The sequence below is a fragment of the Meleagris gallopavo genome, chromosome 9 (assembly GCF_000146605.3).
Source record: "Meleagris gallopavo isolate NT-WF06-2002-E0010 breed Aviagen turkey brand Nicholas breeding stock chromosome 9, Turkey_5.1, whole genome shotgun sequence".
Classification (NCBI taxonomy): Eukaryota; Metazoa; Chordata; class Aves; order Galliformes; family Phasianidae; genus Meleagris; species Meleagris gallopavo.
Window position 1 is genome coordinate 9313619 of NC_015019.2, and position 14389 is coordinate 9328007.

Here is a 14389-nt window from a genome sequence, read left to right on the forward strand (position 1 = left end):
GTTAGAAAAGCTGGACACACAGACAGACAGCAAAACCCATCCGACCTCCTTGTGCTGGAATGGCTTTGGGCTACGCAGAGGGACACACAGAGTTCTGGTCTTAGGGGTTCTCAACAACCCCCAAACACCAACTGCTCACATAAAGCCAAATGCTAATTTGGGGAAAGACTTTTCAAAAGAATTAGATATAGGAATATCAAAGAGGGGAAAAAAAAAACAAACAAACACCAACATATTGGGTCAAATTCCTCCATTGTGGAGTTTCATTTAAGTTAATAATGCTTCAGTAGGGATGAATCGAGTCCAAAGCACATATGTAATTAAAACAGAGGCCCCAGGCTGTTGCTAGACTGATCGATGGTCTCTTTGCTTCTCTGCAGCTGCCTAAATGACACCAAAATTGAGCTGCCAGCAAGATGCTGGTGACCCACTTTTCTGCAGGAAGCCAGAACCCATCATACAGACACACACCCACAGCTCTCAGCATCCTATGAGCTGCTTCTGATCTGACTTGTAGGGAGGAAGATAAACTTTGGGGTACAAGGGAGATTCAGTGAAGTTCTCTAACATTAACTATTCTAAGTCACCACTGTTAATGTGTATTAATCACATTAATTAAGTCATTAGCACACTTGCTGACTTTTAAGCAAAGAAACCAATCTCCCATTAGAGCCATCTTAGCAAACCAAGTTTTTTAAATATACAAAGGAAAGTGGTACCAGATTCAAGAAGCTAACAGAATTGCAGGACAGACACTTGGAGTACAGAATTCCCACAAGATTTTCTTCCTCTGTTCTCAATCATCCCATTCCACTGAGGCAGGGATGGGGAAAGGAATGAGGAATCAGATCCCTCATTACTTTTAAGGAAGGACCTTCCTTCATTTTTATATTTTCAATTGTTTCACTCTTAAGTTCCAATTAAATCATCTTGTTATTTCCCTTGACTTTACGTATTATGTTTCATTACATTCTGTTTCTGGTTTATTCATAACTAAATGGCAAAATGTTTTTCCCGAGTGCTATGATGACACAATACTTGTCCCTCTTGTAATGGTTATTGATATTATTGAACCACTTTTTAATGTGAATACCATCTGATCATATGTTTACTGACATAGAGTTTGGGGTGTTTTTTGTTTATAGCATAATGTACTTTCCCCTTTTTTAGGTTTCAGGGCTAGATTTTGATCTCTATAACTTTATTGACTGGTCCCTGGTGAAAGAGATAAGGTCATAAGAAGATATTGTGTAATACAGTAACAGTGATGAGAATTCAGGACTCCAGAACAAAAGTATTTTGTTAGAAGTATTGCTTTAAATGCTACTATTATACTACTTAACCAATGGCAACAAAATATTTTTCTTTTCCTTACTTTAAAAGTGAAATATGTGATTTTTTTTTTTACTTTACCTTTCTGTCTTGTTATTATTTCTAATTATACTTATGCCTTTTTTTTTAAGCTACTGATGCATGCATCACTTAATGAGAAAATAAGTACACTAAACTAAATCTCAATTTCCATCACCTCCTGAAATTCGTGTATCTATTACTGAAATTTATAAGAAAACTTAGAATATCCTTGTACCTTTGAGGAATGGAGGAGAACTAATTTGTGATGTACGTTTCAGCTGTGGTACCATGTGAGCCTCAACTGAGGAGACATTTCAGTAGAGTATTTAAGTAAATCTTAACTATAAGTACTCAACATTTCAGAGCTTGTAGCTGATAATACAGGAAAATCCCATGTTGGATTGAGCCCCCCAAATACACCAAGCACAGAGAATCTGATCTTACAGTGGTAAGTGATTTGCCAAGCTGCAAACCCACCAGATGGGTTCAGCCCAACACTGCAAAAGCACTGCAGCAGTTCCCACCGCTGTGAGCCTGTGATTGCCACACAAGGCAGCTAATCTGCATAGATACATTTCTTCTTTCAAAAGCTTGGGATTATTACTCGTTTGTAGTCTCTCTAGCCAACAATTCACCCCAGGACATCTCAGAGCAAGGCTTTGCTGTAAGCTGTGGGGCTTTGGTGCTTCACTTCTTCAGCCCTTACATCTCTTCTGCCTTTTGAGCTATGTGCTGCTGCTGTGAACACTCCTGTTCCAGCTGATGTCAGAATAACAGCCATTTGTTTTTACACTGTCTAAAATTTGAAGACGGTCATTCCAGTTTATGAATGAGCAAAATCTTTTTCCCCGATTAGAATGGAACCTGCTCGTGTTTTCACAAATAGTCACCATCTTTTTTTGTACTTCTCATTGCCTACAGTTTTGTTACATTTCAATGTTTACTGAAGGCTGTGCATAAGCTACTGATCTTCTTGAAGAAGCAGGGTGGAAAAGTACATATTTTCATCCATATGCAAGCCTGCAAGCAAACACAGAAAGCTCACCAAGCAGACACAGAGTTTAGCAAGACTTAATCAAAACCAAAATTAAGACCAAGCCCTCATCACACTTATTGCTGGGATGGATCACACTCCCAGCTTTTCTGGAAAGCAGAAATAAAAACCCCTTAACATTTAATTCATACCATGCTGGTTTTTGCTGCAGCATATCACAAAGCATCAGTGTGCTGAGAAACAACTCCGTGCTGCAGGGAGCTGGGTGAATACCAAGCTCACTAGAATGGTTTGGGCTGGGAGACACCTTTGAGATCATCTCGTTCCAACCGCCTTCTACAGGCAGGGACACCACAGATTGATTTGCAGCCCACATGGAAGAACATCCACCTAACATCAAGTTGGTGAATCTGCCATTCTGCAAACACCCTGACCTGTCACACACCCCTCCAAGCAACACTGCTACGCACTGACTGCAACACAACCTCGAGTTTAACAGCTTCCCTATTAATGAATTCCTACAGGGCAACTACAGGAGGAGTAGACTTTAATCATTTTGGCACCAACTTCTGTTTGGATACTGCTTTTGTCAGTGAGAGCTCGAGCACTCTGAGCAACTGCTTAAACAACTAGTAAGCTAAATGGCCTTCAGTATTTTTCTTCATCTCTCTACCTGGAAAAGCCCATATCTTTACTGTTAGTGTTGCTCTGCCACCATTTCAGCCTTTTTGCAGGGTCGGGTGGCAGACGCAGCTGGGTGGGAAATGGAAGAAAGCCTCCCAGCCCACTGGGTTCTGCCCCTTCACTAAGCTCTGTCTGTTCCCAAACCACAGATCACCCACCAGGAAAATACACTAGTCCAGATAAACCAAATGCCGAAAATAACTGCTGTCATGGTTCACCATCATCACAGTTCTGCAATCACAAAATAAAACAAGAGCCAAAGAGGAACACGAAGCAATCGGAGCTAACAAGATGCAGCATCACTTGCACTAAAGCTCGGCGCTGTAAATTAGTAGATCCAAGAACACACAGTAGTTCCAAGACTATACAGTACTACAGAAATTCATCACTTTGGAGGTGCGGAGCACACTGTGTCTCCAGAAATCCATCTATTTACCAGTGATACAATTAACCCTGAGACTTCAGCCCGGTAGGGGGACCGGCACACATGTGTGGGTTCGCTGCCAGCCATGCTGCTGGGGACACACACTTCTAAGGTCCTGCAGTGGTTGAATGCAGCCCTGGGTTTCTTCCTGGGGAATAAACATAAGCAGATAGCTACCTCCTGGGGTATATTTGTTACCCAGAAACATTCAGCAAGTCTGTCTGAGAGCTGGGTTAGTGCGGCTGTGTTGCTGCAACCGGTGCTCCACATTTCATGCTCAGTAGCCGAGTGGTGAGTGGTTAGAAAAGGGAAATGGCACTGTGTCAGTTCCTTTCTGAGCACACCACCAGTGCAGATATTCAGACACATCTGCCCACAGCCTCTCTTGCACAACATTTGCATATGCAACATTTCTTGGAAAAGAGAGCGAGAACTGTGAAGTTATTTTTCTTTAATTCAAGTAAAAGGAAAGGAGAATAAAAGCAAATAAAATCTGTTTATTTAAGACTTGAAGCCAGGACTTGTTTGGAAGTCAGTTTGCAGTTATGTTCCCAATTCACAAATTTCCTTCATTTGAAACAAAGCAGTAATACATACCTCATATACACAAAAAGGTGTGAGCAGGCACCTGTGATTTCTCACTCTTCCCACATGAAATGGAATTTGGGGTCTTTGGACAAGGAAAAGCTACGTCAGGATCAGTCAACAAATGCAGCAATGAGTGACAGTGAGGGAAGCATACAGTGAAACAGAAAGCACTTCCCCTAAAGCCTCAGAAAAAACTCAAGCCCAAATCTCAGCAGCCTTGGTCCTTACTGCTCATCAGGCAAGCAGTAACTGGCTATTCTACATTTATGCATGCAAGTTCAAGAAGGAAATGTTTAAAAAAATAAAATAAAATCCAGTATTTATATTACTTATGAAGTGGTATCTTAGTACCTTCATCAGTCACCCACTGGGCAATGTGGCACACTGTGCTTACCCACAGGAACAGTCTGACAAAGCTGAATGACCTGGAACACATAATGAGATCAAAGCTTCCATCTGATACCCTCAGTCTGCTCAGGACTGCGTTAGCTTTCATCACATCCTAAAGTAGTACGTAACTACAGAAACAGCATTTTTAGGTTTGAGCAATGGAAAGAGCATTGAAGGAATCTGGTCAGCAGCACAGCATGCAGTAGAAATTCAGCATTGGAAAGCAGAAGTATGTTGTCAGTACAGATGGGGAATAAGAACAAAAAACCCCACCAGCACAGTGTGTTAAGAAATCATATTATTGCACAAAACAAGAATCTTTCTGAGGACCCCTAAAACATAAGTCAGAACTTACATGTCAGCAGCATTCCATGGTGTATTTAGAAGTATGGAGCTGTTTACTTGTAAGTCCTCTGATACAAAGTGCATTTGCATGTATAACCCAACCAACCCAGTCACAGAGCCAACAGACCAACACAGACCATAACTGCCCTCAGCACTCTGAGAACAGCCAGCTTTGTTTTGCTTCGGTAAAGCAGCCATTTCCCATAACTTAAGGTGTTATTATTTATGTGAAAGAAAACGCTCAGCTCTATATTGTGCCTTTGGAATTGCAAAGCCCTTCTTATGGGGTTCCCTACACCTGGGTACAGCAAAACCCGAGATGTTGTAGAAAGCCTGATACAAAGGCCTGGGGAGTCAATTCCAGCCACTGTGATTAATGCAAAGCAAAGAACTTCAGTGGAAAAAGACTCACATTCACAGCGAAGCTGATGCTTGGAGCATCGTGTGACCAGCAGAGGGAAAATAAAATACCATCCTGATGTACACGGTTGACAAAAGAGGACAGAGTTTTTTACAAGTAGGGCAACACCTACAGCCCATATGTGGGACAGCGTGCCAGTGGGAGGGCATTAGGAAGGAGGGCTCTGAGCTCCTGGGATCCAAAAGGCAATACCAAATGCTCTAACATCCCCACAAGGCCCGCAGGCAGCATGCACCAGGGCAGCAGCATTCACCAGAGTGGTACCCCACAGGGTACCCATGGAGATATGGCAGGAATTCAGCAGTGAGTTCTTCTGATTTAAAAAAAAAAAAGTGAATCACACCAAATAACTACATTTTAGAAGCTTGTAGGTAGAACAGGAGCAACGTGCAAAATAAAAAAAACAGACGTTCGGGGTCGTAGCACTCAATGAACACTTCTCTACAGGAATGCTGAATGAGAACTGGAAACGAAAGCTGCAAATTCCCTGCCACAATTTCTCCTTCCAGTTCAGATTTTCTGGCATACACGTAAACAGAGCTGCCAGTCAGAATGTGGCCCCATGTGTGTGACCTGTAAAATAAGGCACTGCTTTCATTGGTAATGAAATCCATCTGCTGTCCTCCAGCAGTCTGGAAAAGCACACCTTGTAAGTGATTTTCCTGTGTAATTGGAGTTCATGGAGCCATTTTCCTGTTAGTGAAAACAGGCAGAGCTCCAGCACAGCTGATGGAGATTTACTCATTTAAATCTACAATGTGATTCAATATCTTTATTTAAAAAATAATAATAAATAAATAAATTGAAGCATGACATGAATTAAAATATATCACTTAAAATAAAATGGAACTAAAGGTGGTATCTAAGTGAACTGCAAGTTTGTATTTGTCTCATCTTTTTAGAAATTACACAATTTTTTTCCTAAAATATATTCTGCAGCAAAAGCACAGGGATCTCTTCTTAAGTAAGTCAAATTCTGAGACACTATTTGCATTTTTTATTAAATCTGAGTAAGAAATATCAGGAAAACTACACAGACAATACTTTTCCATTGGCAGAATTGTATAGCATCAATAACAAAACCTACTCCATGTAATGTACGTTAGCAATGCACACTTACCTGCAAGTTTCCTACAGGAGTAGCTACATAAATTAGCTGAAAACACATTTTGCTTTTCCATCCTCTACCCTCTGTGTTTATTTAAATTCTAAAAACCAAATCATCTTGTATTTTTTCTGTTTGAAAAACAAAACTCAAAAGTATGTCTGCAAAATGTCATGTATTTCCCTTACAGCAGCTTCATCTGCACCCACAGCAGGGCTGGTTCAGTATAGCTGCTGCCACAATTATCTGACAAACTCATTGCCTCCATCAGCTTATAGTAAAGACTGTAATTCTAATAAAAGCTAGAGATAACAAGCTTTTCTCATTACGTGGCTTGCTGTGTTGTGTTTTCATTCTAACATTTACATTATAGCTAAAATTGTCCACGCATAAAAGTGACTCAAAAAAGAGCTCTGAAAACAGCCCTGAAATGGTATGGGATTGATGGAGCTTCGTGGTAAGGCTGGACTCTGCCAAATGCAGAACACCCATTTCCATATTGCCTTCCACCACTCCACTGACAAGACGAGCGGGCCCAGCAAGGCCTGTCCTGAGGCAGCAGCTCACAGCACTGCAGCTCTTGCCGTGCTGCTGTTGGTGTTGGAGCTGCACTGAGCTGAAGGTGCAGGGTCCCCATCCTGAGGCTGGCAGGAAAGAAGCACAGCTTTCCTCTAACACATTACGTGGGGCTGGGAGGAAGGACAGAGAACACCAGGACCCGGACCTCAGCTTTAAACTCTGACTTCTACACATCCTTGTGCAATTAACTTCTTTCAGGAGGTTGGACTGAACTATAAATATGTCCCGGGGAGAATTAAAGACGAAGCCAGGGCAGCACAAAGCCAGGGCAGCACAAATGCCACAGAGCACTTTTTTTAACAGTTAATTGCAAACCCGTCTGAAATTTTTTCACCTCACCTTCAGTTAACTTTTTCTCTGCACCTCTACCAAGGAACACTTCAGTGCTGCCCATTCTGGACTCCTCCAGAATTTAATGAAGTCCTTTGGCCTCTTCCTCTGGACTTCTGATTTGCTTGTGAGTGCTGCAAAGGCAATTAATGAGACATGTGGGATCAGGGCAAGGCATGCTAAAAGCCAAGTGACTTTTGTATCATCCTGTTAGGAAACAGGAACCAGCTTCACTATGACTTATACTTCTCACACTACTAAGGTCAATGGGAATTTTTGATCAGGCAAGGGAGGTTCACTTCAGGTCTTCTCATGTATGAGTTTAATTGTATTTAATTACTTGTCACATGCTCTGTAGAGATTGTCTTTGCTTGTCATTTTCATCCAGAGAGAAGGGTGCTTATTTGGGTCACCCAGATTGCAGATCCTTCTCAATCCTGTTGGCCCCTAAATGACATCAGTCTCTATTCTCTTTTATACATGCAAAATATCCACCCTACACCCCACACCCACCACTACCATGGAAAAACCTACCTCACATTGAAGACCGCCTGCAAAAATAACACAAAAGACTGAAAGTTAGGCATTCAAGACTGGACGCAAAGAACAGAAATAGGATTTATTTTCAAAGGCAGCTTAGGAAAACGAATGCCCAGTGATCAAGGCAGTTCAAGAGAGGCAAATTGTCTGAGTTTCTATAATTCCAAGCCCCAAACATCTCACAAAGCCTCAATCTCCCTGATTCTGAATTGGCTTGATGCTGACTCAGAAGATCTGACAGAGCAGCCTTGTATGCCAGCTGTTTGACTGGTTTCATTTTGGAGCTTTGAGGTTTGGTCTCAAATTTGAATGTGCGTAACCTATTAAATCCACGTGCTTCATCTGAATGTGTGCTAGCTCTTATGTACAGAAAATCACTTTACTCAATTTCCACCAATCCTAAAGGAGATGGAAAGCTTTTAGAAAGGGTTAAAATCTTGGGATACATGAAAGTTCTGTAGTTCCCTTTCCATAATGTATGCTGCTACGTTTAGCAGACTGTGTGACATCACATACAATGAGTGCCCACACTGATGTCTCCTTGCTACCCCTACAAAAAGCCCCACGCCATGGAAGTGCAATCATTGTAGACTTAGAGCTCATGAAGGGTCCAGTGTACTTTTTTCTCCTTCAAATTTCTTTCTCTGTATAGGCCATAACAGGTACAATTTTAACTCTAAGCCCTAACTCACAGTTTCTATCAAAGAAAAAAAAAAAAGCAACTAATGAAGCTAAATTACTTGAATTCAAGAGCCCCAAGGTTAATCCCTTGTGAATTCAGATCTTCTCAGTGTTCTGGGGTATTCTTTCATGCTCAGTGGTGTTTTCATTATAAAATCCAGCACTCAATTTTAAAAAAGCCCAAGAACTGAAGATGCTGGGTAAAAAAACAACAACAACAAACTTTGATCTCTTCAAAGGAATGATCAGATGTCAAGGGCCTTGATTTACAAACACAAATATGTTTGCATTTGATGTATTATTACCTAGAGATCACAAGATCTTTCACATTCTCCTGAAGGGTTGACAGAGATTTAAAAAATGCATATTTTGCATCAGAGTTTAAGAGATGCCTCAAAAACAATGATGGTTTTGGCTTACAGCAGGTGTTTGATGGCTTCACTGAGAAGCTCTGCTGTGTAACTCATCCCATATGGATGCACTGAGTGCCACCATGACCCGGATGAAGTGACTTAATCAGTACATCAGCAGATGTTTTGGAAGCTCGTAGTTCTATAAATATAGTTTGTTGGTATATTTTGGAATTGGATTTCATGATTGCCAACCCACAACCGTAGGTGTATCAAATCATAGTGCACGTGAAGAGCTTTCCTTACTAGAAGAAAATTTCTGCAGATAAATTATTAGTCTTATTAATATACCATTTCATAATGGTGACACAGTGATTAATTTCCAGTTGAAATGCTTGCCAGGAAGAAACGAAACAAAAAAAAAAAAAAGAAGAAGAAGAAGAAAATAGGTTTGAATGCTAAGTAATGACATTTTCGTATCAAAAAGTACATTTAAATTTCCAAATGAAGATGAAGGAAGATTTCTAGGAATGTTACAGTAGTGTTAGCTTGCTGAGGTTGCACGAGCTTCATTTTCAAAGAAATACACTTACCAAAAATACAAACTGAATATAAAATACTCCGAAGGAAAGCTGAGAGAATTTCATAAAAGAAGTAAAATTTATTTAAAAGAAAAACATTTTTATAGAAAGTGTTTTTAAATTCTCGATCAGCTATCTCACCTAGATTTTCATTGTGACATACTCTATCTATGCAGTATAAACATACATATGCAATGAGTGTCTTGATTGATGTTTCATGTTGATACGTTTCCTGTGTATGATTCCAGACACAAAATAATTCAGTCCTGAGCACCTCCATCTGCTGACAAGATTTTCAAACCAAAGAAATCTTTTCTCAGCCACTGTGATCAAGCTTTGCAGAACAAAATTTGTACTTCAATATCCAGAATTTGAGCTTCAGCTCTACAGCCCAATCCAAAGCCCAGCAAGGACTCTTACGTAGAGGTGAGTGGATCAGTCTCTCAGCTAAAAGTTTTACCAGCACTTCTGCCTTGATTGATTACTCTTGCAGGAGTAAATCCAATGAAACATGAGTACATTACTCATACAGACAGTCTTACAAAGAGGTCATACACATTTTTAGAGGGAAATCAAATAGAATTTTAGAGATGAATGCATTTCAAATTCTGCATGAGAAAAAAGAGGACAGTGACCTTTACTTACTCTGCTAATGATGATCATAGACAAAGTATGGCTTAAGCATTAAGTCTGTGGTGCCTACATGCTTTCATTTTCCAATCTAGTCCTTAGAATGAAACACTGATATACAATCTGTATTCATCTCTTCAGCTGAGCAGTTCAGACACGATGCAAACCACGTTCTGCAGCATTTTTTCTCACCTGCTGGGTTTGATATTTGCAGATTTGGAGTACTAAACTCAGAGCTACTTCTATTGGTAGTGTTGCACAAACTAAACAAAGCTAAAGACTGTAAGAGCACTTCTCTGGCTTTTGTTGTTTCTATGTTCTGCTCCTGGGATATCTGAAAGCTTATCTGATCCACATTATTTCTTATTAAATTGCAAGTGAGGAGGTTTCTTACAGAACCACACCTGGTCAAGATTTCTTCAAAAAGCTGCTTATAGAGCTCCGCCACTTTTGCTTCCATATAGTTGTTGAGCAGAGAGTTTGAAAGAGGCTCCTCACAGAACATCATGCTTCTTTCTCCAGCTTCATCTCCAGACAGGAAATTTACGCCTGGCTTTTCAGGATGCTCACACAGGGGAGACTGACCAAGAGGAATATCTACAGACAGTATAACGGGGCCGTCAGAAAGGTCATCACACACATGGTCCAAAACACAACCTGAATCGCATGTATGGTCTCCCACGTGGTCTCCCCCAATATGTAAGTCAGGGTAGTTTTGATAAATGCTGTTGCAAGACCAGGATCGACACAGATCTGTCTGTTCATTACTTTGTTCTCTTTTGGGGACACACAAAGCTCGTGATACGGTTCTCCTAACCGCTGTAGTTTGACTCTTTGCAGGTAACTCTGCTGTGGATCTCTGTTGAAGACCATTCTTGATTTCCATTTTGTTACTTTCAGCAGAGATCTTGTCCAGATGACCAAGTCCATCATCAGATCCTTTAATTTTTGGGTTGTCTACAAGTTTCTCTCTCCAGATTCCCTCTTTATCCTTTTTGGCTGCATGAGATTTGTGAGGCTTATCTTGATGACAGATATCTTTATATATGAGCCTAGTTAAGATGCCTTCTGCCAACATGATGACAAGTGTGAGTAACAGTCTAATCACCAGAATTCCATGTAGTTCTATGAGTGAAAGAAAGATGAGAAAAATGCTTTAAGCTCATTTGGAAAATATTAATTACAGTATAAAACGAACAACGTATATTTCATAAAGACAGATTGTGATTTTGCTTTTTCTCTAGAATATTTATTTTAATAAAAAGCAAACTGTTTTTGTAAGGATCTAATCTATACTCAGGTGGGGAGATATAGGAAGGGCATTCGCTAGGTTGTTCACCTCTAGTAACACACTTCTGTACCTAGGTATCTCTTCTGCATTGTGGCTAGCTGAGAGATGATACTCACGAGTTGTTAGTGGGTAAGGATTCACATAAATACCAGCAAAGCAGTTTCACTTGATGGCTACATCATTATCATCAGTTACAACTTTTTTCATTGCAAGACAATTTCTATGAGCTCAAGAGCTGACACTGGAAGGAAATAAAAATCCAAGTCGGACTTAAAGGTTGATTTTGAATTTACAGATTTACAAAATGCACAGAAATAATCAAGTTAGCTGTTAGGTCTCAGAAAAAATCTGATACATTTTATGATTATTTATCATTGCTTTTCAATTCACCTAGTGTTAAAATCGATGGCAAACTCTGCCTTTAGAGCTGACCTAAGTTCTTTCAGGAAAAGATGGCAACCACTTCGTAATAGAAGAATGGGAAACACAATAAAATTCCTCTGTGCTTCAAATGTCTTAATTCTGCATATTTAAAGCACTCTCACAAATCCCTAGTGTGTTGTGTGGGGATTTTTTAGCTTAAATTGCATTGATCCTTACCAAAAGTTGAACTTAGTGCTGCAATTGTGAAATGGTTCCAAGTGAGACAAAAGCAAAAACAGTCAGTACACCCTGCCTTCTCCTGGCTACATAATCAGAACTGTTTAGTTAATCTCCAGAATCATTCACATATGCAAAAAACAAGACAACATTTTCTTAAGCTTTTAAGGGACTTGGGAAACTAAGCATTGTTTTCAAGAGACACTCAGCAATCTAAAGCTTGTTGAACATCAACGGTTGAAAATGTTGCTGTATTGCTTTGAAAATGCTTACAGCGCTAATATAAAAGCTAAAATGTGGTCACTGTAGAAAAATTACATTCTCTTTTAAATAAATAGTGCCTAGAACAAACCATAGTGGGGGAAGGGGGGGGGGAGAGGGCAGAGGGGGGTGAATAAAAATATAAAAGTACAACAAGCTCAGACTTACCAATTCCAGCAGAGTTAGAAAGCTGGATCGTTACATAGCCAATAAGTCCCAACTACAGCTGCTCTAAGGGAACAGTCTCCCATACTTTTTCTTCACTGCTGTGTGAGCAATAACTGGAGTACATGTGATTCAGTTCCCCATTTTGTTTTCCTATAAAACAGAAGCAATCCCACTGGAAAAAGTGTTCAGTCTTTGAGTAAAGAATGGCAGCAAATCTGAAAGAGGACGTTATAAACATGAACCGTTTCTGACTGAAGTGCAATGCTGACCAGATAGGAAGTACCAAAATGCGCCACTTAAAATCAACAAGGATTACTAAAAGGTCAGTCTGTATTTCATCAGGCTGTTCAAAACCGAAACTGAATTCCAAGGACCACTTCTGTGTAAGCTTAGTTATTTATACCATTTCTTTTTTTGGAACAAACAGCTAAATTTATAGCCCTGTGAACTCTTCCTAGTGGAAAGAAATTGACAACTTTGTGAAGCAGCTTCAACAAAACACCGAAGTAAGGGAGAGGGGGAGAGAAAGAACTGAAGTTAGCTAAATTAGTCAGGAGTGATTAAAATAAGTCATCCTTCATTTCAGTTCTACCCTGGGGCTGGAAATCTGTATCTTTACCCATCAGATCACCTTACATTAGAAAAATCTTGTATTTGCAAACACAAAATAAGAACAAGACAGAACAAAAGTTGCTTTGGAAGTTGAATGCAGATTGCAGTCAGGAGAATCAGAGTCAGCAAGATGAGTGTGTCATAATCCCAAGGCTAAATCTGAACTACAATGATTACAGGAAGATGAAATTTTGATGTCTCATTCACACATGGAAAAATAAGATTACACAATTACAACATTACAAGGGCTGCTCTGAAAGTAATGCTTTCTAAGCTTTGATGTTGGCCCACAATGTCAGAAGCAGATGCTGGTGGGATGGCAGTGGGAGCTGAACCTTCCTTCCAATATCCCATGAGATTCTGTTGCCGTGTGACAGACAGCAGCAGAGGGGCAGACTGACAGAATGGCGTCTGACATGGAAGTGCATTTGAAGCAAAGGAGTGGAATTTAATTCCTCCATGCAGAAAATGGCACCTACTGACATTCATTGACACTCGATGAACATTTCTGGATACCAACAGCGGATGTGGCCCAGTGAGGCAGCAGGTGCTGCATTTCAGCAGCAGTGACAGCAGTGCAATTTGTATGAGCATGGCATGCAGGCTCTCGTTCATTACAGGTGAAAATACACAGTTGATGGTGGTGACTGTGTTGAAAAACAGCGTTTTGTAGCCAAGAATTTGCTCTACCAGTGTTATTGTGCTCTTTGTATCTGTTGTAGTTTCCATGGAAATAAACAGAGGGCATTGCTTTCAGAGCAATCTGCCTGCATTAACAAGAACCACAGCAGCACGTAAACAAAGTCCCTAATTTCAGGTCAAAATATACACTTTCTGTGCATACAAACATGAAGTAGGAGTTGTTCCTTTTTTTTTTTTTTCCCCCAGGCACAGCCACTTCAACCGTTCATTTCCCTTGGAACCAGCAGTGCCTCATTCCAGCAGCCCCACTGCCTGCCCATTTCCAAGCTCCTTTCTGCACATCTCTGTACACCTGAACGCGGTTCACACGCTTCAGCTCCCTGCTGCCGCCCGCCCTGCCTGCCTGCCTGCTTCCTGCTACACGCGTCTTCCATCTCCTCTCACAGCACACAGCTGCAAACAAGCAGCTAAGTACGCTTTTTTTGTTCTTACTAGGAAGCATTAAGATCTGACAGGCTGCACTGCTCCTCCCAGTCCGGACGCAGAGCGGCGATGCCACGCCTGGGGTGCCGCTTTGTCCCCTGCGCGGTCGCCGCGCTGCAGCCAGGGGGCGCTGCTGCGGTGCACTGGTGAACTCGGGGCAGAAGCTCCTTAACCCGGGGCACGCGCCTCTGGGGGTCGCTTTGTAACTCGCGGAGGCGCTGCGTGAAGAAGGACGGCACTGAAAGCTGTAACGACCAGAACCAACCGACCACACCGGCACCCCTCAACCCGCACCGCCGCCATTCCCCTCCGCCTCGGCAGCCTGAAAGAGGCGGAA

The 14389-nt window shown here is 41.1% G+C and overlaps 1 protein-coding gene across 2 annotated transcripts; it reads right to left on the reverse strand.

Moving 5' to 3' along the window:
• Positions 1–9425: 9425 nt before the first annotated feature.
• LOC104912180 (protein CXorf21 homolog) lies at positions 9426–14375 on the reverse strand. 2 transcript variants are annotated; one of them, XM_010715260.3, is made up of 3 exons: positions 14062–14375; positions 12316–12465; positions 9426–11120 (listed from the first exon to the last, which is right to left on the reverse strand). In XM_010715260.3, exon 3 carries the CDS (start codon positions 11071–11073, stop codon positions 10087–10089), a length of 987 nt encoding a protein of 328 aa, XP_010713562.1. In that variant the 5' UTR covers positions 11074–11120; positions 12316–12465; positions 14062–14375; the 3' UTR covers positions 9426–10086. The 2 variants fall into 2 exon arrangements, with proteins under 2 accessions (XP_010713562.1, XP_019473743.1); XM_019618198.2 differs by lacking the exons at positions 12316–12465; positions 14062–14375 and adding an exon at positions 11403–12129.
• Between the last annotated feature and the right edge of the window lie 14 nt (positions 14376–14389).